Raw genomic sequence first — 26,467 nt, 5'->3', positions numbered from 1 at the left:
ACACGACGCCTGGAGGAAGAGCGCCTCATCTTCTGCCTAGGAACCCTCCAACCACAAGGGATGAATGCAGATTTCTCCAGCTTTCTAATTTCCCCTCCCCCCACCTTATCTCAGTCCCAACCCTCGGACTCAGCACCACCTTCTTGACCTGCAATCTTCTTCCCGACCTCTCCGCCCCACCCCCTCTCCAGCCTATCACCCTCACCTTAACCTCCTTCCACCTATTGCATTCCCAATGCTCCTCCCCCAAGTCCCTCCTCCCTACCTTTTATCTTGGCCTGCTTGGCACACCCTCCTCATTCCTGAAGAAGGGCTTATGCCCGAAACGTCGATTCTCCTGCTCCTTGGATGCTGCCTGACCTGCTGCGCTTTTCCAGCAACACATTTTTCAGCCCAGATATTACTCCCTTGCGTGGCAGACAAAAGACATGAAACCCACTCAGACTTGAATTAAATAAACCTGTCTTTATGTAACACTTTAAGTCCCAACACTTAATATAACGCATTCATTCACTGCAACATTTAAAAATTAAAGTAGGTCCTTGGTAGTGTTGTAGAACAGAGAAACCTAGGGGTTCCGGCAGATAATTGCTTGAAGTTTGTATCGCATGTAGATAAGGTGGTTAAGAAGCCGTTTAGCATGCTTAAGTTCTTTACTCAGAAATTTGAGTACATGAGTTGGGATTACTGTGTTACCCTGTTATAGGAGAGGATTCGGAAAAGATTTGCCAGGATGTTGCAAGGATTGTAGGGTTTGGGTTCCAAGGGTAGGCAAGATAGGCTGGATAGGCTAGAATGTTTTCACTGGAGTGTGGGAGGTTGAGAGGTGGCCTTATACAGATTTATAAAATCATGTGAGGTAAAGATAAGGTGAATGTCAAGTGTCTTTTCCCTGGAGTGGAGGATTTCAAGACTATAGGGCACATTTTTAAGGTTAGAAGAGAAAGATTTGAAAAGGACATGAGGGGCATGTTTTTTACACAGAGTTCATGTGTGGAATGAATTTCCAGATGAAGTGGCGGATGTGGATACAGTTACAACATTTACAATACTTTTATGTAAGTACATGAATAGGAAAGGTTTGGACAGATATGGGCCAAGTGCAGGCAGGTGGGACTAGTTTAGTTTGGGATTGTGGTTGGCATGGACCAGTTGGTCCAAAGTCTGTTTCCATGTTGTATGACTCTATGACTCTCTATTTATTTCCGACTTTATCTAACTGAACGTTAAGTTTAATTTACTTCATTTAACTTTACCTTTCCTTACTTAATCCACATTTATCCCTAATTCTTAAGGGGTGGGGGCTCCCTCTGCCACTTGTGAGCAGGTGGAGGCCATGGTCTGTGGTTCTTATTTTAACTCTAACAGTTTGACTTGAATCAAATACTACCCTGATTCGTGTGAAGTGGCCAGCTGTGTTCTCCCTATAGAAATAACCTCATGGTTCTTTGCTGTCTCTGAAAAATTACTTCAGGGCACGAATTTTTCCAATGTGGTTTGGAGGCTTCTTCTGAGAAAACTTATTTGGCCTGTAAAATGTGCTGTTTTCCAGAAAGATCCCTGGCACTCAATCAAGGAATGGCATTGTTCAATCCCAGACAATTGATTTCACTAGTAAACAACTCCCAAATATTTACACCAAATCATAAACAGTGACAATCTGTAATCCATATAAAGTAGTAGTGGTGCAAGCATGTTTAGAAACCACCATAACACTTGCCTTATTGGTTAACGCATGAAACTATAGGTCAGAACAAAACTAGCTTGACCAAAATTCCCAGCATGCTTGATTACAGCTCTTAAATAATTTCAATGTCCGTTCTCCTGCTGGCCACCTGATCACAGAGCCAATTTCATGTCACCATAGGTAGGTCTGCTGCACATTTAAGTAGGAAGAAGAACAGCAGAGCTATAATGATATGAATTCACTCATAAGGAGAGCAGACAATCATTTTAGTGCCTGCAAAACTGACTTCTAGTGCTAGGGTCAGGGATGTCACTGAGCAGCTGCTGGCATTATGAAGGGGGAGGGCAAAATGACAGATTGTAGCACATATTTGTACCTCTGATATAGGTGGAAAAAGGGTTGGGATCCTAAAAGCAGAACTTAGGGATCTTGGAATTAGATTCAAGATCAGGATCTAAATGGTAGTAATCTCTGGATTACTTCTGATGCCACATGAGAGTGAGTACAAAAATGAGAGGACGATCCAGGTGAATGCGTGGCAGGAAAGATGGTGCAGTGGGGACAGCTTTAGATTTCGAGGGAAGTTTTTGGGGTGGGGGGGAATGTCCAAGGCTTGCACCTGAACTGCAATGGGACCATCATCATTGCAGGGAAGCTCTCTTGTGCTTACCTTTAGGTAATGAAGCTAGCAAGCGTTGGAAATTTCAGTGGGGAGAATTTACAAACAGTAATCATAACTCAGTTAGATTCAAGGCTGTTACGGTAAAGGCAATAATGGACCTAAAATCAAAGTTCTAAACTGAAGAAAGACTGATTTTAATAAGATCAAACATGCTTAGACCAGAGTGGACTAAGAATAGATCCTTTTAGGTAAATCTGTCTTAGAACAGCGAGACAACATTCAGGAAGGCCCAACATGTTCCAATAAAGAAAAAGGGTGGGACCATCAAATTCTGTGAACCCTGGATAGCATGAGGTATACAGTATTGGATGAGGAGAAAAAGAAGGCTCTTAACAGATACCAAGGACTCAAAACAGTAGAAGCCCTGAAGGAGTATGGAATGTGAAAGAGAGAATTTAGGAGAGTAGGAGAGCTAAATGAGGAAATAAAATGATACTGGCAGCTAAGTTGTATTTCAGGTGCATTAAGGGTAAAAAGATAACAAGGAAAAGAGTAGGACCCATGAAGGACCTTAGTGGTAATTTGTGCGTGAAGCCAGAGGATACAGTTAGGTTTTAACTTCTTTGCATCAGTGTTCAGGAAAGAAGGGGACACTATGCGTATAAAAATCAGGTAGAAGGTTGGTGAAACAATTAAAGAAATTATCATAGACAGACGGGAATCGGAGTAATCTGGCAGACTTAAAATAGATCCAGGGCCAGATGAAATGCATCCTTGGTTGCTGAGTGAGGCAAAAGAGGAAATAATTGGGGAGCTTGCAAAACTTTTCAATTTCTCTGGCCATAGGAGAGGTGCCAAAAGATTGGAGTAGAGCTAATTTGGATATTCAAGAAGGCAACAAGGGGTAAGCTAGGAAACTACAGGCCAGTCAGTTTAACCACTGGAAACAATCCTGAGAGACAGAATCACTCAGCATTTGAAGAGGCAGGGATTAATCAAGAACATTCAGCATATTTTTGTCAGGGGAGATCACATCTGACCAACCAGATTGACTTTTTTCAAAGAGGTGACCGGGTGTGTAGATGAAGGCAATACTTTTGATGTTGTCTACTTAAATTGCAGCAAGGCTTTTGATAAGATTCGGCATGGGAGACTGATGACAAAGATAACAAGATCAAAAGAAATTTGGAAAATTAGACCAACAATTGGTTTAAGTGAATACAAGTCTGTGTCCAGTGGGAATCTGTAGAGGCCAGTGTAAGTCCCTTGCTGTTCACTTCAGGGTTTGGTGCTAGAATAGCCTTAAACTGCAGGAGAATATGGATGGGCTAGTCAGATGGGCTGATGAGTGGCAAATGGAATTCAATCTGGATAAATGTAAGGTAATGGGCAAATAATACAAGGGAATACATGATGAACAGTAGGACCTTGGGAAGCATGGAAGATCATAGGGACCTTGGTGTGAATGTACACTGATTTTTTAAGCATAGGATAGGTGGATAAAGTGGTTAAGAAGATGTGAGATATACTTCTCTTTATTAGACATGGCATAGAGTTTAAGATCAGGGATGTGATGCCAGAATTGTATAAAATCTTGGTTAGGCATTGTGTGCATTTCTGGAGCTCATTTTAGAGGGGAGAGGGTGCAGAGGAGATTTACTGGGATGTTGCCTGGGCTGGAGAAGTTTCAGTTATGAAGAGAGACTTGACAGACTGCGGTGCTTTCCTGATAGAATGGGAAATGGAGAGGGGACTTGATTTGAGAAACATAAAACTATGAGGGGCATAGATGCCTTGATGGAGGATGAATGAGTGGTGGCATTGATTTAAGGTAAGGGGCTGGAGGTTTAGAGGAGATATAAGGAAAAGCTTTTTCACCCAGAGAGTGATGGGAATCTGGAACGGATTATCTGTAAGGGTGGGAGAGCCAGAAGTCCTCAGTGCCTTTAAGATGTATTTAGGTATGCACTTGTGACTTCAAGGCATACAAGGATATGGGTCAAGTTATGGAGTCATAGGGATATACAGCACAGAAACAGACCATTCGGGCCAACTCATCAATACCAACCAGATATACAGTCATAGAGATGTACAGCATGGAAAGAGACCCTTCGGTCCAACCCATCCATGCCGACCAGATATCCCAACCCAATCTAGTCCCACCCGCCAACACCTGGTCCATATCCCTCCAAACCCTTTCTATTCATATACCCATCCAAATGCCTCTTAAATGTTGCAATTGTACCAGCCTCCACCACATCTTCTCGCAGCTCATTCCATACACGTACCACCTCTGCGTGAAAAAGTTGCCTCTTAGGTGTCTTTTATATCTTTCCCATCTCCCCTAAACATATGCCTTCTAGTTCTGAATTCTACCACCCCAGGGAACAGACTTTGCCTATTTAACCTATCCATGCACTCTCATGATTTTATAAACCTCTATAAGGTCACCTCAGCCCCTGATGTTCCAGGGAAAACAGCTCCAGCCTATTCAGCCTCTCCCTATAGCTCAAACCCTTCAACCCTGGCAACATTCTTGTAAATCTTTTCTGAACCCTTTCAAGTTTCACAACATCTTTCCAATAGAAGGGAACTCAGAATTGCAATTAGGATCGTTTGGAGATTTCTTTCGAACAGCAATGTTGCAATGTGCCCAAGGCTGTTCAATCAGTCCCTATGACTCCATTTTGTTTGAAATAATTGGTGATATTTTCACCATGCAATTGTGTTTCTGATAAATGTAGTCATTAATACTGAAAACACCACTAAAAGATTGGCCCAGGAATAATACATGGGGTGAAGAATATTAAAGTACATGGACATTGAGTAAAAAGCCGATATGTCCTATTTTGCAATAAGAGTTGGCAATCTATTACAGTCCCATTATTAACCCAACCATTTAAACCCAGTTAGAAATGAAATGTCCAGAAGGTTTACTTTGGTGTCATTTCTCAAACACGGGTTATCTTTGCTCACAGATGCAAATGAAACAGACGATTGGCTTTTCACTTGATGGTGTCGCTTATCATTGCAACTGCAATAAACAGAATTGGTACAGAGACCAGTAACCAATCAGACAAAGGGAGACAGGAGGGCGGGCCATGAAAAAAAATCAATAAAAAGAAACAAAATCTGTCGGTGGACAGCTCGAAACTGTTGAGGAGACTCGAAAAGTGACGAGAGCAGCAGCCATGGCACTTGAAACCATCACCGAAGCCGAAAAGGCAATCATAGAAGATATCGGCAAGTTCCTCGAAAAAGACCCTGCAACCTTTGGTGCGGAATCTTTGGCCAGGTAATTTAATCCCAGCTACATTCTGTCCAAAGTAGTTTGATAAAGTGAATCTGAAGGCAGAAGCAAACGTTGCTGGAGAAACTCAGCAGCTCTGGCAGCATCTGTACAGAGGGAAACAGTCTACATTTCGGGTCCAGTGACTCTTTATCTGAAGAACCCAACTGGACCCGAAATATCAGCTCTGCTTTCTGCCCACACATGTTCAGACCGACTGAGTTTCTCCAACAATACCCTTTTCGTTCCAAAATTGCAGCATCTGCCGGTCTTTGCTTCGTCAATGGAAAGGCAGCGCAATGAGGAAACGGTATTTTCTGCATTGAGCGGCTGCATGATCTCAAACAAATGACAGTCTGAATTCCAGTGTTCTCTCACGTTAGCTCCTCAGGATTTCCCAGTGACTTTTGTGTTCCAGAGGCGACTCCCGACATCGGCACCTGAATAATGAGGTTAGGTTGGGGGATCGGTGGTTTATTTTCTCCTTTGTTCCGGCAGGCTGTTTATCATTCATCCCGGAAGCAAGGCTTACTTTTCCTACGACGAGAATAACCAGGAGAAACTCCAAAACCATGGGAAGAAGGTCATTGAAGCCGTGGCCAACGCGGCAAACAACGTGAACAATCTGAAGTGCAACCTCGACAAGCTGGCTACAAAGCATGGGAAAGAGCTTTTGGTGGATCCTCAGAACTTCCCGGTAGGTATCTCCGCGGGAATCTTGAGATGCTCGGCACAGGGACCGGACATTCATTTGGAAGGGCGGGAAATGAAAAGCCAGCTGTGCTCGGAACTGAGTTTCCAATCACGGCATGGTGAGGCTGTGCACATCGTCAGGATCAGGGGAATGCGTTCACATCTCCCCTGTCCCTAAGGACTGGCCAAACAGGTCAATTCAAAATTGTCCGGCTTCACAACCGACTGAGTTCCTCCGGGTTCCTCTGATTTTTGTGGTTTCATGTTGACGGAATGCTGTTTCCGGATCGGTTTTCAAATGTATATTTCTTCCGCTTCCAGGTTTTCTCCACATGTATCCAAGTGAGTTTGGCCAATCACGTGAACAACTTCACCCCTTCAGTTCAACTCGCTGTGGACAAATTCCTTAAGGCCGTTAACGGGTATCTGTCCTCGAAGTACCGTTGAAAATGGAGCCAAGACTTTTCGGTAGAAAGCAGCCTCCGTCTCAACTTCCAAACCCCCGTGTGCCCCCGTTTGGTCAAACTGCCTGCCAATGAAAGCTTACTCTTTATAAACACTCTCCCATGTTTCTGTAGCCCGCGCTTTTCAAATTGATTGTAATTGTTAAACTGCTTCAACCGAACTTCTCCTTGAGACACAATAAACATTTCCTTTCATCAATACTGCACCATGTACTGTTCATGCTTTACACAAACACTTCATTTTTGGCTGTTCGTTGGTGGAAATGTTTAAAACTACCTGCTGGGGGGGAAGGCAACGCGAAACAGTCTCAAAAACTTACACTCTAAGTGACAATAGGGAAAATACTCTGTCATTTTGTTACAGCAACTATGGTGGTCATTATATGGTGGTATTCATATACAAATTGCAAAGAAACTGGGATTGTTAGCTGGGCTTCTTCCATTTCAGAACTAAGGGTACACACTATCTCCTTCATGTATACTATTTCCATTTACAATGTGAGTTACACATGATCATCAGAGTTAGGAGTGATAGGCCCAGGGACTCCTACAAACAGGATGATCTACATCTGAACCAGAGGGGTACCAAGACCCTGAGCAGGAGGGGGGGGGGGGGGAGGGGGGTGAATTTGCTAATGCTCTTCTGGAGGGTTTAAATTAATTCATCAGGGGGAATGGGAACCTGACTTGTAGCTGCAGTATACAGGAGCTTGAGAGGAGTGAGATCATGAATAAGGTTTCAAGGTCTCAGGGTGGCAGACAGGAAGCTGGTTTGAAGGGTGTCCACTTCAGCATCAGGAGCATCCAGAATAAGTTGGGTGAACTTGCAGCATCGGTTGGTACCTGAGACTTTGATATTCTGGCCATTTCTGAGACATGGATAGAGCAGGGTCAGGGGTGGTTGTTGTAGGTTCTCTGGGTTTAGTTGTTTCAGTAAGTTGAGGGAAGGTGGTAAAAGAGGGGGAGATGTGGCATCGTTAGTCAAGGACAGTATTATGGCAGCGGAAAAAGGACATTTGTTGAGGACTCATCTACTGGAGTAGTATTGGCTGCGGTTAGAAACGGGAAAGGAGAGGTCAGCCTGTTGGGAGTTCTCTATAAGCCCCTGAAAAGTTCCAGGGGTGTAGAGGAAAGGATTGCAGGGATGATTCTGGATAGGAGCGAGAGTAACAGGGTCATTATGGGGGCTTTAACTTTCCCAAATATTGACTGGAAATGCTATAGTTTGAGTACTTTAGATGGGTCATTTTTGTCTTAAATATGCATGAGGGTTTCCTAACACAGTATGTCGGTAAACCAACACATTGGATTTGCTGTTAGATTTGGAGGTAGGTGAGCACTTTGGTGATAGTGATCACAATTTGGTTACATTTATTTTAGCGATATATACCACAGGGCAAGAATTATAGCTGGGGAAAGGCAATTATGATGTAATTAGGCAAGATTTATCACGTGTGGGATGGGGAAGGAAGCTGCAGGGAATTGGCACAAATGAAATCCCCTTGATAAGTATGTACCTGTCAGGCAGGGAAGAAGTGGTCAAGTGAGGGAGCCGTGGTTTACTAAAGAAGTTGAATCGCTTGTCACGAGGAAGAAGAAGGCTTATATTAGGATGGTTTGGAGATGCTGGTGTTGGACTGAGGTGTACAAAGCTAACAATCACACAACACCAGGTTGTAGTCCAACAGGTTTATTTGGAAGCACTAGCGTTCAGAGTGCTGCTCCATCAGGTGATTGTGGAGTACATGTTTACAATTGTGTACTCCACAATCACCTGATGAAGGAGCAGTGCTCTGAAAGCTAGTACTTCCAATTAAACCTGTTGGACTATAATCTGGTGTTGTGTGATTGTTAACTTTGTTAGGATGAAATGTGAAGGCTCAGTTAGGGCGCTTGAGAGTTATAACTTAGCCAGGAAGGAACTAAAGAGTGAGCTAAGAAGAGATTTTCTGCGTAGGTAGGGAGGAGTTGCAGAACCTTTGGTCTTTATGTTGTCATTGTCTGCAGGAATAGTGCCTGAAGACTGGAGGATAGCAAATGTTGTCCCCTTCTTTAAGAAGTGGAGTAGAGACAATTATAGACCAGTGAACCTTACTTCAGTTGTGGATAAAGTGTTGGAAAAAATTATAAAAGATAGGATTTCTAATCATCTAGAAAGAAATCATTTGATTAGGGTTAGTCAACATGGATCTGTGAAGGCTAGGTTGTGCCTCAGGAACCTTATTGAGTTCTTTGAGAAAGTGACCAAACAGGTGGATGTGATGTAAATGGATTTCTGTAAAGCGTTTAATACTCTGTCAGGAAGTCAAGAGTCATGGCGATTGAGAGCACAGCAAAAGGCCGTTTGGTCCCTCACCTCCGTGCCTAACAAAATAATCACTGAACTAGTCTAATCCCATTTTACAGCCCTTGGCTCATAGCCTTGTGTGCCTTGGCATAGCAGGTGCACATCTAAATCTTTGCTCAATGTTATGAAGGTTTCTTCATCTACCAACCTTACAGGCATGAGTTCCAGGTACTCAGGTCATCGTTGATCTCACTGTGGTCTGAACTCCACTTTCCTGCCTGTCTGTCATAGCCTATAACTCTCTTACTGATAAAAACAAACTGCTTTATTATTGCAAGCATTGGTCTCAATGGAAGAGAATTGAAGTGAGTAAAGGCATGCTTCTTCATAAGACCGTAAGACCATAAGAAATAGGAGTGGAAGTAAGGCCATTCGGCCCATCGAGTCCACTCTGCCATTCAATCATGGCTGATGGGCATTTCAATGCCAGTTACCCGCATCTCTGCATTCAATTGGAAACTTATTGCTTTTAAACGGTGACACCCAAGTTCTAATTCTCCCCCATGAGAGGACACAGGTATTGACCACTGATCAGTCAAACTCCTTCAGAATCGCATATCTTGCAATTATTTCACCTCTCATTCTTCTAAACTCAAATAGGTGTAGGTCAAACTTTCCCTCACACCAGAATATCTTCTTCCCAGAATGACACTGGCAAATCTCCTTCGAACAAGTTTCAATGGAAGCGTATTGCTCTTTAGATAAAGGGACCAGGACAGTACTCCAGATACAATCTAAACATTTCCCAAGAAGGTTACTACAAGATTCCCCTGTGATTATATTCCAACCACCTAACCAGACAGGCAAACATCCCATTTGTCTTTCTAATCACACACTGCAGGTCTGTGCTGAAAATTTTGTCCCTGATGAATGAAGTCACCCAAGTCTCTCCATGCTGTAGCATATTATTTATATCGTTACAATGTTATTCTTCCTGTTAGTGAACAGATTGCCAGATTTTACTCACCATCCACCACAAAGCTTGTTTTCTGTTTGAAATTTGACTTTGGAAAACTGAAACTCAAACTGATAACTACAAAAGGCAGCCTTGAAATCAAATTTAAAATGCAAGGTCATTTGGATAAATGACTCTTCCTTTCAACATAACCGATGTCAGGTGGCAAAACAGAAATTTAATTACTGTATTGCATTGTTACCTCCTTGATTTTGTGTAAGAAAGCTGTCGCAATGTCCAATTGATTTCAGAGTGTCCTTTTCCAATCTCTGGGTATCCATGCCAGTGTTGAACATTGTGCAGAGAATATGGCAATATCGTTCCTAAAATTTCTTATTGAACTCAGAACATATCCCCCTTTTACCAGGCAAAATGTTTTCTTCTTGAAAGTGTGTTGAAATATGTAAGGCTTTTACATACATCTCACACCTCATTTTATATTAGCATTTCCTGTCAACAAAGTGAATTTTAAATCCAAGGAGCAACTTGTTCTTGCAGAGGCTGGTGCATGTATGGAAATGAGCTACCAGAGGAAGTGGTGGAGGCTGGTACAATACAATATTTAAAAGGGATTTGGATGGGTACATTAATAGGAAGGGTTTAGGGAGATATGGGCCAAGCGCTGGCAAATGGATCTAGATCAGTTTAGGATTTTTGGTCAGCAAGATCTGTTTCTGTACTGAATGACTCTGTGACTCTAGGTGGAGTCCAGGCGACCAATCATGTAGCACCAAATGCCAGAATTAGTGAAATTGTGCATATTATGAAGGCTTCCAGGTCTGGATAGCTAAGATAGTAAAATAGCTAAGTGTTGAGGCCAGGGGGCATTTGAAAACAAGGATTAGAATAATAAAATACAGCCTTTTAGCTGGGAGCCAACAGGGTCTAAACGTTGAAGATCTAAAATGGAGGAAGGCTAATTTTGACAGTATTAGGCAAGAATTTTCAAAAGCTGATTGGGAACAGATTTTGTAGGTAAAGGGATGGTTGGAAAGTGGAAAGCCTTCAGAAATGAGATAATGGGAGTCCAGAGACAGTACATTCCTGTCCTCACCTACCACCCCACCAATCTCCATGTACAGCGCATCATCCGCCGTCACTTCCGCCACCTCCAAACAGACCCCAGCACCAAGGATATATTTCCCTCCCCTCCCCTATCAGCTTTCCGTAGAGACCACTCCCTCCGCGACTTCCTTGTCAGATCCACACCCCCCACCGACCCAACCACCACTCCCGGCACCTTCCCTTGCAACCGCAGGAGGTGCAACACTTGCGCCCACACCTCCCCCCTCACTTCTCTCCAAGGCCCCAAAGGAAACTTCCATATCCGCCACAGATTCACCTGCACCTCCACCCACATCATCTACTGCATCCGCTGCAGCCGGTGTGGCCTCCTCTATATTGGGGAGACAGGCCGCCTACTTGCGGAGCGATTCAGAGAGCACCTCTGGGCCACCCGGACGAACCAACCCAACCAACCTGTAGCACAGCATTTCAACTCCCCCTCCCACTCCACCGAGGATATGCAGGTCATTGGACTCATCCACCGCCAAACCACAACAACCCGACGGTCGGAGGAGGAGCGTCTTATCTTCCGACTGGGAACCCTCCAACCGCAGGGGATGAACTTGGACTTCACCAGTTTCTTCATCCCCCCCTCCCTCCACCTTGTCTCAGCCGGATCCCTCCAGCCCGGCACCGCCTTCCTGACCTGCAGTCTTCTTCTTGACCTCTCCGCCTCCATCCTACTCCGACCTATCACCCTCACCTTGACCTCTTTCCACCTATCAAATTTCCAACGCCCCTCCTCCAAGTCCCTCCTCCCTACCTTTTATCTTCTCCTGCTGAACACTCTCTGCTCATTCCTGAAGAAGGGCCTGTGCCCGAAACGTCGAATCTCCTGTTCCCTGGATGCTGCCTGACCTGCTGTGCTGTTCCAGCAATAAAGTTTCAACTTTGATCTCCAGCATCTGCAGACCTCACTTTCTCCTATTCCTGTCAGGGTGAAAGGAAAGGCTGGTAGGTGTAGAGAATGCTGGATGACTAAAGAAATTGAGGTTTTGGTTCAGAAAAAGGAAGCATATGTCAGGTATAGGCATGATAGATCGAGTGAATCCTTAGAAGAGTATAAAGGCAGTAAGAGTATACTTAAGAGGGAAATCAGGAGGGCAATAGAGGGACATGAGATAGCTTTGACAAACAGGGTTAAGGAGAACCCAAATGGTTTTTACAAATACATTAAGGACAAAAGGGTAACGAGGGAGAGAAAAGGGACTCTCAAAGATCAGCAAGGCGGCCAATGTGTGGAGTTGCAGGCGATGGGGAAAATACTAAGAAAATATTTTGCATCAGTGTATACTGTGGCGAAGGGCATGGAAGATATGGGATGTGGGGAAATAGTTGGTGACATCTTAAAAATGTCCATATCACAGAGGAAGAGATGCTGGATGTCTTGAAATGCATAAAAGGTGATGAATCCCCAGGGTCTGATCAGGTGTATCCTAGAACTCTATGCGAGGCTAAGGAAGTGATTGTTGGGCCCCTTACTGAAATATTTGTATCATTGATAGTCACAGATGAGGTGCTGGAGGACTGGATGTTGGCTAACATGGTGCCACGAGTTAAGAAAGGTGGTGAGGAAAAGCCAGGGAACTATAGATGATGAGCCTGACATCAGTGGTGAGCTGGTTGTTGGAGGGATTCCTGAGGATTAGGATTGACATATATTTGAAAAGGCAAGGACTAAATTGGGATAGTCAGCATGGGTTTGTGCATGGGAAATCATGTCTCATGTACATGATTGAGTTTTTTGAAGAAGTAACAAAGAGGATTGATGAGGCCAGAGGCCATTGATGGACATGATCTACATGGACTTCAGTAAGGCGTTTGACAAGGTTCCTCTTGGGAGACTGGTTAGCAAGGTTAGACCTCATGGAATAAATGGTGGGTCCATGGTTTTTCATCCACATAGGAGGTATAGTTAGTAAGTTTGTGGATGACACCAAAATTGGATGTGCAGTGGACAGCGAAGAAGGTTGCCTCAGAGTACAATGGAATCTTGATCAGATGGACAAAAGTGCTGAGGAGTGGCAGATGGAATTTAATTTAGAGGTGCTGCATTTTGGAAAGGCAAATCAGAGCAGGACTTATACTTTAATTGTAAGCTCCTGGGAAGTGTTGCTGCACCTTGGAGTGCAGGTTCATAGTTCCTTGAAAGTAGATTTGCAGGGAGGTGGGATAGTGAAGAAGGTGTTTGGTATGCTTTCCTTTATTGGTCAGAGTATTAAGTATACGAGTTGGGAGGTCATGTTGTGGCTGTACAGGACATTGGTTAGGCCACTTTTGGTTATTGCAAGAAATTCTGGTCTCCTTCCTATTGGAAAGATGTTGTGAAACTTGAAAGTGTGAAGAAATGATTTACAAGGATGTTGCCAGGATTGGAGGATTTGAGCTGTAGGGAGAAGTTGAATAGGCGAGGCCTGTTTTCCCTGGAGTGTCAGAGACTAAGGGGTGACCTTATAGAGGTTTATAAAATCATGAGGGGCATGGATAGGGTAAATAGACAAGGTGTTTTCCATGGGGTGGGGGGGAGTCCAGAACTAGAGGGCATAGCTTTAGGATGAGAGGGGAAAGATATAGAAGGACCTAAGGGGCAACATTTTCACACAGAGGGTGGTGCATTTTTAGAATGGGCTGGCAGAGGAAGTGGTGGAGGTTGGTACAATTAAAGCATTTAAAAGACATCTGGATGGATATACAAATAGGGAGGGTTTAGAGGGATATGGGCCAAGTGCTGGTAAAGGTGTCGAGATTCGTTTAGGATATCTAGTCAGCATAGGCAAGTTGTTTCCATGCTGTACACCTCTATGACTGCATGACTCTGAATCAATGAAGACGGAAATGAGATTTGCGCCAAGTAGATGCAAGCAACAATCCTCCAGGCACTCATGGTAACAGCCGGGAAGTCAGTCAGCTAACAGTGGAATAGTCAGTGCTGTATTTACTAAAGTAAGGGTGTGCATAGCCAAGTATCAGAGGTGGGTAATATTAGTCAGGTGATATTACAGGTTAGAAAAAGGCAACTGTATAGTCTCACTTCTCACCCAACTACGAATCGCAAGTGAGACAACATGGGGATGGAAAAGCTATCCAGGGACAATTGGAAATGATGGCAATGCTGCAGTGAAGGCATATGGTACTGCAAATGATATCAGTCCTGACAGTTGCACTCATGACCTGTACTTCAGAACTAGCCATATCTCTGGAGAAGTGCTTCGAGATGATAACATTCACTTCATTCATTTCAAGTGATTTAAGAAGGAAAGATATCCTGTGCAATGTTAAAGAGCCTTGGTTGAGAAGTGCCTGGAGGATTCTATACATTCTTGGACAATGATCTACAAGTCAGTCCTCAGCTGATTTTCTGTCTATTGTTGCAATATTACTTATTGTTTATTCTTACTGTAGTTGCTTCAAATTTTTGAATCCAATCATGGAAGGTGTGGAATTTGAATTCAATAAATAGCGAAATAAGTATCTAATGATGGCCCTGAAATTACTGTCATTTATCAGACAACTCCATCTGGCTCACTATTATCTTCAGGGGCCTGGTCTTACCTATTGTACACCTACAGTAATGTGGTTAACTCTCAGCTGCCCTCTGAAACATGCTAGAAAGCCACTCAGTTGTTTCAATGATGACATTGTTCATACAAAGGAATAAAACTTGACAGAACACATGGCATTGACCAAAGCACCAGGAATAACAATCTCACCTTTGTCTAAGTACAAAGTCTGCCTTTTAAACACTTTTTTTTGGGAGGGGGTGGTGTGTCTTAAGTGCCACAATTGGGAGAACTATCTCACAGATTAATTAAGCAACAGCCTGATATGCTCATGCTCACAAAATCATACCCAACAGATAATGTCCCACACACCACCACCACCATCCCTGGATCTGCACTGTCCAATCAGCAGGAGAGACCCAGCAGAAGCAGGGGCACAGTGGTACACAGTCAGGAGAGACTTGCCCTGGGAGTCCTCAACATTGACTCCAGACCCTCAAGGCACCAGGTCAGACAAGGGAAAGGCAACTTCCTTACTGATTACCACCTCCCTTGTCTGGCAAACCACAATTTCTCCATGTTGAACAACACTTGGAGGAAGCATTGAGGATGGCAGGGATGCAAAAAGTACTCTGGGTGGGGGATATCAGTGATGGTCACCAGCAGTGGATTGGCAGCAGCACTACTTGATCAAGCTTGTTGGATGCTGAATGACATAGTTACAAGATGGACTTGCAGCTGGTGGTGAAGGAACCAATAAGAGGAAAAACACATGAAGGACATGGATGAGGTGAACAGACAATGTCTTTTCCCTGGGGAGAGGAGTCCAAACCTCGATAGCACAGGTTTAAGGTGAGAGGGGAAACATTGAAAGGAACCTAAAAGACAACGTTTTCTTGCAGAGAGTGTTGTGTATATGGAATGAGTTGCCAGAAGAGGTGGGGGAGTCTGGTACAATTACAACATTTAAAAGGCATCCGGATAGCAATATGAATAGGAAGGGTTTAGAGTGATGTGGGCCAAATGCTGGCAAATGGGACTGTTAGTTGAGGATATCTAGTTGGCTTGGATGAGTTGGACGGAAGGGTCTGTTTCTGTGCGGTATATCTCTATGACGCTATGATCTCATTCTCACTAATGAATTGGCTGCAGATGCATCTGTCCATGACAATATCAGTTAGAATGACCACCGCACAGTCCTTGTGGAGACAAAGTCCCACCTTCACGTTCAGAAAATCCGTCCTTCGCATTGTTCGCTGCTGTCACCGTGCTAAATGGGACAGACTTTTAATAGATTTGGGCATCCATAAGGTGCTGTGGGCCTTCAACAGCAACAGAATTGTACTTCAGCACAACCTGCAACCTCATGGCCAGGCACATCCTCTACTTAACCATTATCCTCAAGCCTGGTTCAATGGAGAATTCAGGAGTGCATACCAGGAACAACAACAGACATATCTAAAATGAAAGTGTCAACCTGGTGAAGATACTAAGCAGGACTTAATACATGTCAAACATTATAAGCAGCAAGCAATAGAACTAAGCGATCCCACAACCAACAGACCAGATCCAAGTTCTGTAGTCCTGCCTCATTCAGTCGTGAATTGTGGAGAACAATTAAACAATTCACTGGAAGACAATGATCCACAAATAACACCATTCACGGTGATGCAAAATTAAGGCTGAAGCATTTGCAACAATCTTCAACTAGAAGTGGATGATCTATCTTAGCTTCCACCAGTAACCCAAAGCAGCACAGAAACCGGTCTTCAGTCAATTCAATTAACTCCCCGTGATAGCAAGAAATGGTTGGAAGCACTGGCCGGTGCAAAGGCTCTGTGCCCCGTGAACATTCTGGATCTAGTACTGAAAACTTGTGCTCCCGAACTTGCTGCTCCACCAGCCAGACTGCTCCAGTACAGTTATAACACTGGCAATGATCTGACAACATGGAAAATTTCCCAGGATTTCCTGTACACTGTAGGGGAAGCAGTAATGCAGTGGTAAGATCATGAGGCCTAATGCAGAACCCTAAAGCAAGAGATCAACCCCCCCCGCCCCCCCCGCCCCCATTGACAGTTGGTGAAATGTGTATTCATTTTATATTTGGAATTTAAAAACTGATTTAATGGCAACTGTGAAATTACTGTAAATTGTCCTTAATCTCGTCTGGATCATTAATGTCCTTCAGGGAGGAAATCTGCCCTTCTTGTCCTGTCTGGCCTCCAAGTGACTCCAAAGCCACAGCAATGTGGTTGCCCCTTAAATTGCTGTCTGGGCATTTTGGAAAGGGAAAATAAATACTGGTCAAGCCAGGGATGTCCATATCCCACAAACGAATTTTCAAAAAGCAGGAAAAACCCAACCCAACCAATTACTGCCTCATCAATCTACTCTCCATCATCAGTAAAGTCATAAACTATAGACCGGTGAGCCTGACATCAGTGATGGGCAAATTGTTGGAGCAGAGCCTACTAGACAGGATTTGCATGTATTTGGAAAGGCAAGGACTGATTAGGGGTAACCAACATGGCTTGATGGGTGGGAAATCGTGTCTTATTAACTTAATTAAGTTTTTTTGAAGAAGTAACAAAGAGAATTGATGAAGGCAGAATGGTGGACGTCATCTATATGGATTTTAGTAAGGCGGTTAGCAAGGGTTCCACATGGTGGACTGGTTAACAAGGTTGGATCACATAGAGTACAGGGATCTAGCCATTTGGACAAAGAACTGGCTCGGAGGTAGGAGACAGAGGGTGGTAGTGGAGTGTTGCTTTCAGACTGGAGGGCTGTGACAAGTAGTGTATCACAGAGATCGGTGCTGGGTCCACTGCATTTTGACATTTATATAAATGATCTGGATATGAATATAGAAGGTATGGTTACTAAGTTTGCAGATGACATCAAAACTGAAGTGTAGTGGGCAGCCAAGAAAGTTATCTCAAAGTACAATGGGATGTTGATCAGATGGGCCAGTGGGCTGAGGAGTGGCAGATAGATTTTAATTTAGATAAATGTGAGGTGCAACATCTTGGAATGGGAAATGGTAGGGTCTTGGGGAATGTTGGTGAACAGGGAGACCTTGGATTCGGAGTTCACAGTTCCTTGAAAGTAGTGTCAGATGTAGACAGGATAGTGAAGAAGGCATTTGGTATGCTTGTCTTTACTGGTCAGTATAGGAGTTGGGTGGTCATGTATAGGACACTGGATAGGTTACTTTTGAAATACTGCATTCAATTCTGCTGAACCTGCTTTAGGAAGGATTTTGTGAAACTTGAGAGGTTTGAGAAAAGATTTATAAGGATGTTGCCAGGGTCGGAGGGTTTGAGCTATAGGGAGAGACTGAATAGGCTGGGGTTATTTTTTATGGAGAGGTTCATAAAATCATGAGGGGCATGGATAGGGTAAATAGGTCTTCTCCCAGGTTACTGAGTCCAGAAACCAGTAGGCATAGGTTTAAGCCGACCGGGAAAGATTTAAAACGGACCAAAGGAGCAACTTTTTCACGCAAAGGCTGGTGCATGTATGGAATAAGCCGCCAGAGGAAGTTCATTGCAACATTTAAAAGGTATCTGGATGAGTGTATGAACAGGAAAGTTTTAAACGGATATGGGCCAAATGTTAGCAAATATGTCCAAGATCAGTCTATGATGTGGACATGCCTGTTGGATGATAGCCAGGTGTCATGTGATTTTTGACGAGATCAGTTAAGATTATCTGGTCGGTATGGATCATTTGGATTGAAGGGGCCATTTCTGCGCTCTATTTCACCGTGACGATAAGTGGACTCAGGGCTCCCAATGGTGGGTCTGTTTCCGCGTTGCATAGCTCTATGACTCTTATGATGGAAGGTGTCATCAACAGTGCTATCAAGCAGCAGCTGCTCAATAATACCCTGCTCAAGATGAAGTAATACACACTACAGAAGCTGTGAAAATATTTTCTATCTGAAAAGCCAAAACTGAAAATATCTTTTTCCCTACAGGAGCGTTTGCCACCTCAGATAGAAGGCATTGATACAGTAACTCTAGAAAACCGTTCAATGGTAATGGTTTTCTTTTGAAGTGCGCTTGCTAACAGAACACCCAGTCTGATCCCACACGTGTCTAGTACCTGGTTACCTGCAACACCCCTTCCAGAACCCACATGAGCTCGAGGCAGCTGTTACACACTGGAAACCAAGCTGGATATTTCTCCACACCGCCTACAGGGACAGGACAGAGTTAAGTTTTCACATCTGAACTATTGTCCTGGGTAAGTTTATCAGGAAATAATGCACACAAGTATGAGGCAAATTTTTAAATTAAATGAAATACTGCTTTGCCAGAACAATTGGTCAATTAATTTTCCATTTCTCCTCATTGTCCAAAAAGCTCTTAAAACATTTAATTAGTACCCAATGTGTGTGTAAGAGATTTGAAGTTTAACAATTATCAGCGCGGCCAACTCCAGGAATATAATCAACATTCACCCTGAACCTTGGGTTGTTCATGGTGTTTGCAGAGATAAGATAATGATCCAAAGCATGAAAAGTTGTCTGTTGGAGCTCATTTCAAAACTGATGCTTTTTAAACAAAATTCAATAAGTAACATGTTGAGCTTCAATCAGCTCAACATAACAAAGATTTTGCAAATATATTAAAATAAAGTTTGCAGTAAAATCAAGCACAAAGGTTGTTGCTCACTGCAACTGAAGCAACAATACCCATGAATAATACCGGAAATGTGGTTCAAAGATAAATATTTAAAATAAACAAGACCATCACGAGCCCTTTCTCTCAGAATAATTTTCTTCAATTTAAGAATTGATCAAAACATCAATAAATGTCTCTGAGCATTTTATAATCTTTATTCCAGGTCATTCAATGCCTGGAGGAAGCCAGTGTAAGGTTACTTCCTTTCATTGCTGGGCCTTGTTGCTGGATCTAGATCATAAACCAGTCTTGCGGCAAGGCATAAAATACAATGCTGTTTAGAGGTAATAACTGTATAAATGCACCTGATCAACAAAAGACCAGCTTGTCCTTTGAGTGTGCGCGGCACTATTACATTGGATCTGAGTGGCAGACCTCCCATTGCCTGTTGCTTCCCCATCTCCAGGATGTACCTTGAACCATATGTTCAACAGTACCATGATAAAATGACCAGAAAAATAACTGTGATGTTCAAATGTTGGTGTAGTGTTGACTTCCCGCAAGAAGAATTCAACAATTCCCACATCCCCACCATTTCACCTATTCATCAAATACCCTTCAAGTATTTATCTGATTTCCTTTCAAAGCCACAACACAATCTGCAACAACAATTCTCTTGGCTGATTTCCTCTGTGTAAATGGCATTGTTTCTTTTGTCACCTTTGGATCTTTTGCTAATCATAATTTATCCATTGGTTTTAGCTCCTTCCCCCTCACACTTCACAATACTTCCTTCAGCTTTTGAGTCATCTGCAAGGTTTGAAATTGTACCCTGTATCAAAGATCAGTTACAGCGGGGGAGGCGGGGAAGGCCCTGTACTATAGATACAGGTGAACTGATAAACAAAGTGCTGAAGAAACTCAACAGAACTGGCAGCACTGGGGTTAATGGGGGGTGTGGAAAAGAAACAAAATTAATAACACAAGTGCCTTAACACTTCTATGGAAGTGGACAGGCCTATCAAATGATGGTTACAATAGCGTTGGGAGGTGGATTAGTCAGATAGATTGTGAGGTTGCTTCAAACAAAGAGGACTGATCTTGATGATAAATAAGTGTTAATGATACCTTTCGGACAGTCAAAAATAGTTTCATTTGCTCAGAGCAAACCCAAGTTAACAAATGGTGAAAGAAGAAGGAGAATCCAGTTCATGTCATTATGTGTCCATCAACCTTATTGATTTGTACCGTTCCTGCACAATGGGTCTTTGTTCCACATGCACGTGAATATCTATACACCTCTGCATCTTGGAATGTTGCAGGCAGCGTAGGTCATACAAGATATTTTGCATTGCTTTGACTGTTTCTGCCACATTATACTCCATCTGCCAGATTTTGCCAACTCATTCAAGCTGTTCATATCCATCAACAACTTCATTATGTTTCCTTGGAAATGTAGTTTCCGAACTACCTTGGTGTCATCTCTGAATTTAGATACCATGGATTTGCTCCCCTTAAATATTTGTTACTTTCACATCCAACAGCTTCTCCTGAATCTGGTAAGTTTTGGAAAATTAACACCAACGTGTGCACTAACACAGCAGTCTGAGGATAAGCTCCATTGGTACCTGAAAATTTGTCAGCCTGTATCTCCATCATTTCGGTCTCTATTCCTTCCCTCATGATTGTAATGTTGCTAAGAGCCTCTCTCTGTTCCATATCCTGATTTACAGTTTTGATTGGAAGAAGTTTTAAACCCTCCATAGCAATGAATGAATAAAAATATTAGTTCATTTCATCCATTATTTCTTTATATGTGGCATTTAACTCTGGATTCACACTGTCTCGAGGATTGACTTTATGTTTCACTTGACATACTGTTTTCTTTTTCGAGTTGCTGTTAAAATGCTTAATGTTCAATTTACATTCCTATTTAGTTTTTTCTCCAACTCTAGGGGAATAAGAATCAGGGCGCAATATTAGAAACGAGCTCCAGGAGCTGGTTATCAGGATTTGAATCCTTTCCCCACATTGAATCCTAGACATGTCTGCTCTCCACAAGTGAGGGATCAGCTGGAGATGGGGAGAGCATCTTCCACTGGAGAGCTGAGATGCTATCAGTGCCAGAGACCGATTTGGATCCACTCCATCTACTGACTGATAAAAGGGCATTTTCATCACCATCTTTATATGAATACCCTTCAAGAAAGTGGACGTTGGAATGGAAACTGTGAGAAAAGTCTTCAATGCATGGCAAACACCGGGTGGCATGGTGTCAAAAGTGTGGGTTCAGCTCCTACACTGGCTGAGGGCACTATCGAGATCCTGCCTACTCAACCTTACCCATTAACTAAAGTGTGGTAACTCTCAGGTTAAACGTATCACCAGGTTTTCACCAGTGGGACCAAGGTGACCTCTACTTTGCCTCTCTTAATGGTGCATGCACATGTTAAAGTTTTTAAAAATTCACTGGGGTCATGCTGTTTCCCCAGGGAGTGTTGGTTTAGTGTCACTTCTTGTTGCTTTAGTCACCAGGTTTGCTCTGTTTCTGTTGTTGAGATTGCTGTAGAGCCATGGGTCTGAAGGTTGGTGGTAAGTTTACCCTCTCCTGGTCAGCTGTCTGCAGTTGAGGAAAGCCTCTGCAGTTGGATGAACCCACTGACAGTTGTGAGCTATGTCTATTTCTTCACTTCCACCACATACAGTCAAGTTGATAACTGCTCCAGACAGGAATCAAATCATTTGTCCTGCCTTCTGTTGAGGATACTGAGGATTTGTACCATGACTGGCCTTAGAATGACTATTCCTAATTGCATTCTAGAAGGTGGTGATGTACTGCCTACTTGATCTGCTGCAGCTCATTTCACATGCCAATAGGAACGGTGATCCAGGATTTTGACTCAGCGGCACTGAAAGAATGGTGATATATTTCCAAGATTGGATGGTGAGTGATTTGATGGGGAATTGCATGTGTTGGTATTCCCAGGTATCTGCTGCCCTTATCCTTCAAGATGGAAGTGACCCAGGGTTTGCAAAATGCTGTTGGAGCAGCTGTGCTGAAATCTTGCAGATAGAACACATTACTGCTACTGAGTATCAGTGGTAGAGGGAGTGATTTTCATTGATGTAATGCCAATCAAGTTGGGTAACATTGAATGTCAAGTTGTGATGATTTGATTTTGTCCAGCTGCAAATGGTCATCGCCTGGCACTTGTGTGAAATGAATGATAATTGCCGCTTGTCAGCCCCAACGTGGATATTGTCAGGTTTTTCTGCATTTGAACATGGATTATTTCAGTGTCTGAGGAATCAAGAATGATGCTGAATATTGTACAATCATTGCAAACATCCACAGTTTTGACCTTATAAAGGAGGAAAGGTCATTGATGAGGCAGCTGAAGATGGTTGTACCTGGGACACTATGCTGAGGAACTTTTACAGAGATGTCCTTGAGATCAGATGACCAACCAGGAGCATCTTCATATGTACCAGGTATGACTCGAAGCAAACAAAGAGCTTTCCTTTGATTCCCATTGACTCCAGTTTTTCTAAGAATCCTTGATGCCACACTTAAACAAATGCAGCCTTGATGTCAAAGGGAAGTCTCTCCCACCTCACACCTGGAATTCTTGTCTCCATGTTTGAACCAAGGCTGTAATGAGGTCAGGGGCTGAGTGACCTGGTAGAACCTAAACTGAAAATCATGCAGCAGGTTTTTGCTGAGCATATATTACTTGATAGCACTGTTGATGGCTGCTTCCATTACTTTGCTGATGATCAAGAGTTGGCTGGTGGGAGTAGCATTTATTCAGGTTAGAACTACCCTGCATTTTGTGGATAGGACATACTTGGACAATATTCCACATTGTTAATAGAGGCTACTGTTGCAACTGGCCTACACTGGACCACAACAATGTCTTCAGATAGATAGGTTCTTGACTGGTAAGGGTTATGGGGAGATGTTAGGACAATGGAGTTGATAACTATATTGTCCATGATTGAATGGCGGAGCAGACTTAATGGGTCAAAGGGCCTAACTCTGCTCCAAAATCTTGTGGCCCCAACGAAGACTTTTCCCCTTTGACTTTTAGACAGGTTACTTAGAGAAGCATTGGAAAGGGTGCAGGGGAGATTTACCAGGATGTTGCCTGGTATGGAGGGAAGGTCTTATGTGGAAAGGCTGAGGGACTTGAGTCTGTTTTCATTAGAGAGAAAAAGGTTAAGAAGTGACTTAATAGAGACATACAAGATGATCAGAGGATTAGATATGGTGGACAGTGAGAACATTTTTCCATGGATGGTGATGGCTAGCATGAGGCACCTAGCTTTAAACTGAGGGGTGATTGATGTAGGACAGATGTCAGGGGTAGGATCTGTACTCAGAAAGTAGTATAGGTGTGGAATGGCCTGTCTGCAACATTGGTAGACTCGCAAACTTTAAGGCCATTTAAATAGTCATTGGATAAACATATGGATCAATGGAATATTCTAGGTTAGACGGGCTTCAGAACGGTTTCACAGGTCAGAGTAACATCGAGAGCCGAAGGGTCTGTATTGTTCTGTTCTAGGTTCGAGAATACTTGTTTGAAGAACATGTAGTGTGCTTGTCACAGAGGTAGTTATGTTGCTGACTGCCACAGACTCAATGGGCTGAAGGGCCTTTTCTCTGGGCTGTAGACATTGATGATTCTTAGAACAGAAGAAACTCACACACAGTGTGGAACAATGGAGCACAGCAACATTAACCAGCCACTTCACTGTTCAGTGCCCCCTACAGTGACAAGGTGCCAACTTCCCTCTCTGTAGGAACAAACAATACTGACCCCAGAGTCCAGGAGCCTCAGAGTGAGCTCAACAAGGGAGCTGTAAGAAATGAGACCCAGTGACTTGAGATGTTGATTTGGCGAGGCCGGTGGCTTGCTGGTGCCAACTTGTTCAGATGAAGTGGGCACAGGAGTGCATCCTTGGAGGGTCTTAACATCTTTCAATTGGTTGATTAAAACAACTATTATTCAGCAAAATACTATGACTACTCTTTGTATTGACTGGACAGAAGTGAGCCAGGAAGGACTGATTAATGTTCAACATGTGGTTATCTTAATGCTGAAACATAGAAGAGTGCTACCCAGAGATAGGACATTAGGGTCCCACCCAGCCCAAAAAGATTCAGCCTATGACATTGGGATTTAGCTTTGGGGAAGGGCCCTGTAACAGAGCATAAAAGGAGACAAACTTCAGGGACAACACAGCTTCTTCGTACAAGGGAAAGCAGTGACCTCTTAACAGACAAAATGGTGCATTGGACTGAGAAGGAGACAACTGAGATTGCAAAATGGAACACTTTGAATCGTGAAGATCTTGTTTGCAAAAGCCTGAAGAGGTACAGTTTTATTTTCATTTGAATGCTTCCTTTGGATTAGATTAGATTCCCTACAGTGTGGAAACAGGCCCTTCAGCCCAACAAGTCCACACCAACCATCTGAAGAGTAACTCACCCAGTCCCATTTCTCTCTGACTATTGCACCTTACACTATGGGCAATTTAGCGTGGCCAATCCACCTCACCTGCACATCTTTGGACTGTGGGAGGAAATCCACACAGGCAGTCACCCGAGTCTGGGATTAAACCTGGGACTTTGGTGCTGTGAGCCACCATGTTGCTTTACATTTACACAATTCTCTTGACATGCGCATGTGTTTGTGCAGGAAGTTCATATCAAAGGATTCATTGCAGTTTCAGTCACACTGCTGTAAAATGGAGCTACAGTGCAAAATATTCATTGATTAGCTTTGTGATGTAGAAATGCAATCTGGAACTTGGCATTAAATCGAATCATTGTGCTTTTCCTCTCCAGGATGTTTACTGTCTATCCTTGGACTTACCGTTACTTTGACAAAAGGGAAAATTTTACAGTTGAAGGCCATGCGAAAAAAGTGTCAGGCAAGATTATTGAAGCTGTCCTTGATCTTAATAACATCAAGGAAAATTTTGTAGATCTCAGCAAGTTCCATGCTGACGTTTTACACGTGGATTCTGGAAGCTTCCATGTACGTATCAAATTTTCTTCTTTATATATGTGTTCCAATTTCATTGAAATTGTGTTGTAACTGCAAACTAATCCTGGGTCAGCATTGACATGACACTCGGTCAACTGAGACTCCCGGGAAAAGGGGGTGTGTAGTTTCCAGCGAGAGACTTACTCTCCTCCTACTTTTGCTGCAAAGTCAATTTGGGGCATTACTCTGGAAATGGAGTGCACAGGTCAGTAAGCCTCAAACACTTCATTCTGACCAACTTGATCTGCTCGTTGGCTCATATAATGCTTTACACAGCAGCACAAGCTGATCTGAACGAGTACTTATTACTCACTGTTCCATAGACTTATTTGTAAAGTTCAGGGTCAGGATATGTGGTGATACACTTTAGTGGGAAGGTGGGACTTGAACTAGGATTTCTGTCTCAGAGGTGGCGATACTACCACAGAACCGCACCATTCTGAGGACACTGAGATCTTTCCTGTCATGATTAACATATTTTCTGCCAAAATGCTAAAGTGCAGTAAGTTTAAAGTTTAACCTATTGGTGCACACTTTATTTTCAATGAACTAAGGTTTTTTACTTCTCTTTCTAGCTGTTGACTGACTGCATTATCATCGAATTGTCTGCTCAGAACCGAGGAAATTTCAATGCAAAGGTCCATGGGATATGGCACAAATTTTTTGCTGTGCTGGTTGATGCTATTTCGAAGCAGTACCATTAAATCCACGATGATAAAATCCTGTCATCTTTTGTCAAGAAATGAAACTATCATAACCAAAAGCTCTCAGCTCTTAATTGTCTAGTAGCTCATGCTAAAATGTCGCTGATGATTTTGTTGAATACACTCCATTTTTTGAAAATGCACTCCTTCCAATATGCTAATTCTACACAATTTCTGAAACTTACCTCCCTGTATTTTCATCCTGTTGCTTAGAAATCCAATAAAGAATCAATGTTACCTTGCAATTGTCAGTTTCTTTATCCGACTTTTGTCCAAACATTAAACAAACATGAAATGACATAGTGAGGTGAACATTCAGGATCCATTTCTCAGTCAGTCCACTGATAGCTTAATAGTTAAAGTTTTCAATTTTAATCAACTTTTCACCAAGTATTATAACATTTTGAATGCTAGGAAAGTGACAACTACTTCGGGGAATTCAGTACGCATC

The 26,467-nt window shown here is 43.0% G+C and overlaps 2 protein-coding genes and 1 long non-coding RNA gene across 3 annotated transcripts; 2 read left to right on the top strand and 1 right to left on the bottom strand.

The window, feature by feature from the left end:
- Nucleotides 1–304: 304 nt before the first annotated feature.
- LOC148146635 (uncharacterized) lies at nt 305–20,732 on the bottom strand. The gene is made up of 3 exons (XR_015760603.1): nt 20,385–20,732; nt 18,736–18,826; nt 305–407 (listed from the first exon to the last, which is right to left on the bottom strand). It is a non-coding gene; the product is annotated as an uncharacterized LOC148146635 (long non-coding RNA).
- On the top strand, nt 5,446–6,959 carry LOC122539636 (hemoglobin subunit alpha-like). Its single transcript, XM_087998004.1, has 3 exons — nt 5,446–5,604; nt 6,097–6,295; nt 6,613–6,959. The coding sequence occupies exons 1-3, from the start codon at nt 5,501–5,503 to the stop codon at nt 6,736–6,738; spliced, it is 429 nt and encodes a 142-aa protein (XP_087854130.1). The 5' UTR covers nt 5,446–5,500; the 3' UTR covers nt 6,739–6,959.
- Nucleotides 20,733–24,479: 3,747 nt separating the features above from the next.
- Nucleotides 24,480–26,253, top strand: LOC148146634 (hemoglobin subunit beta-like). The gene is made up of 3 exons (XM_087998003.1): nt 24,480–24,636; nt 25,111–25,303; nt 25,888–26,253. The coding sequence occupies exons 1-3, from the start codon at nt 24,548–24,550 to the stop codon at nt 26,014–26,016; spliced, it is 411 nt and encodes a 136-aa protein (XP_087854129.1). The 5' UTR covers nt 24,480–24,547; the 3' UTR covers nt 26,017–26,253.
- The last annotated feature ends 214 nt before the right edge of the window (nt 26,254–26,467 follow it).

This window comes from Chiloscyllium plagiosum, unplaced genomic scaffold (assembly GCF_037043375.1).
Source record: "Chiloscyllium plagiosum isolate Xiang-an unplaced genomic scaffold, Cpla_swu_hap1 HiC_scaffold_20, whole genome shotgun sequence".
Taxonomy (NCBI): Eukaryota; Metazoa; Chordata; class Chondrichthyes; order Orectolobiformes; family Hemiscylliidae; genus Chiloscyllium; species Chiloscyllium plagiosum.
The sequence above is the reverse complement of the archived record's forward strand: the minus strand, read 5'-3'. Positions and strand labels throughout refer to the sequence as shown.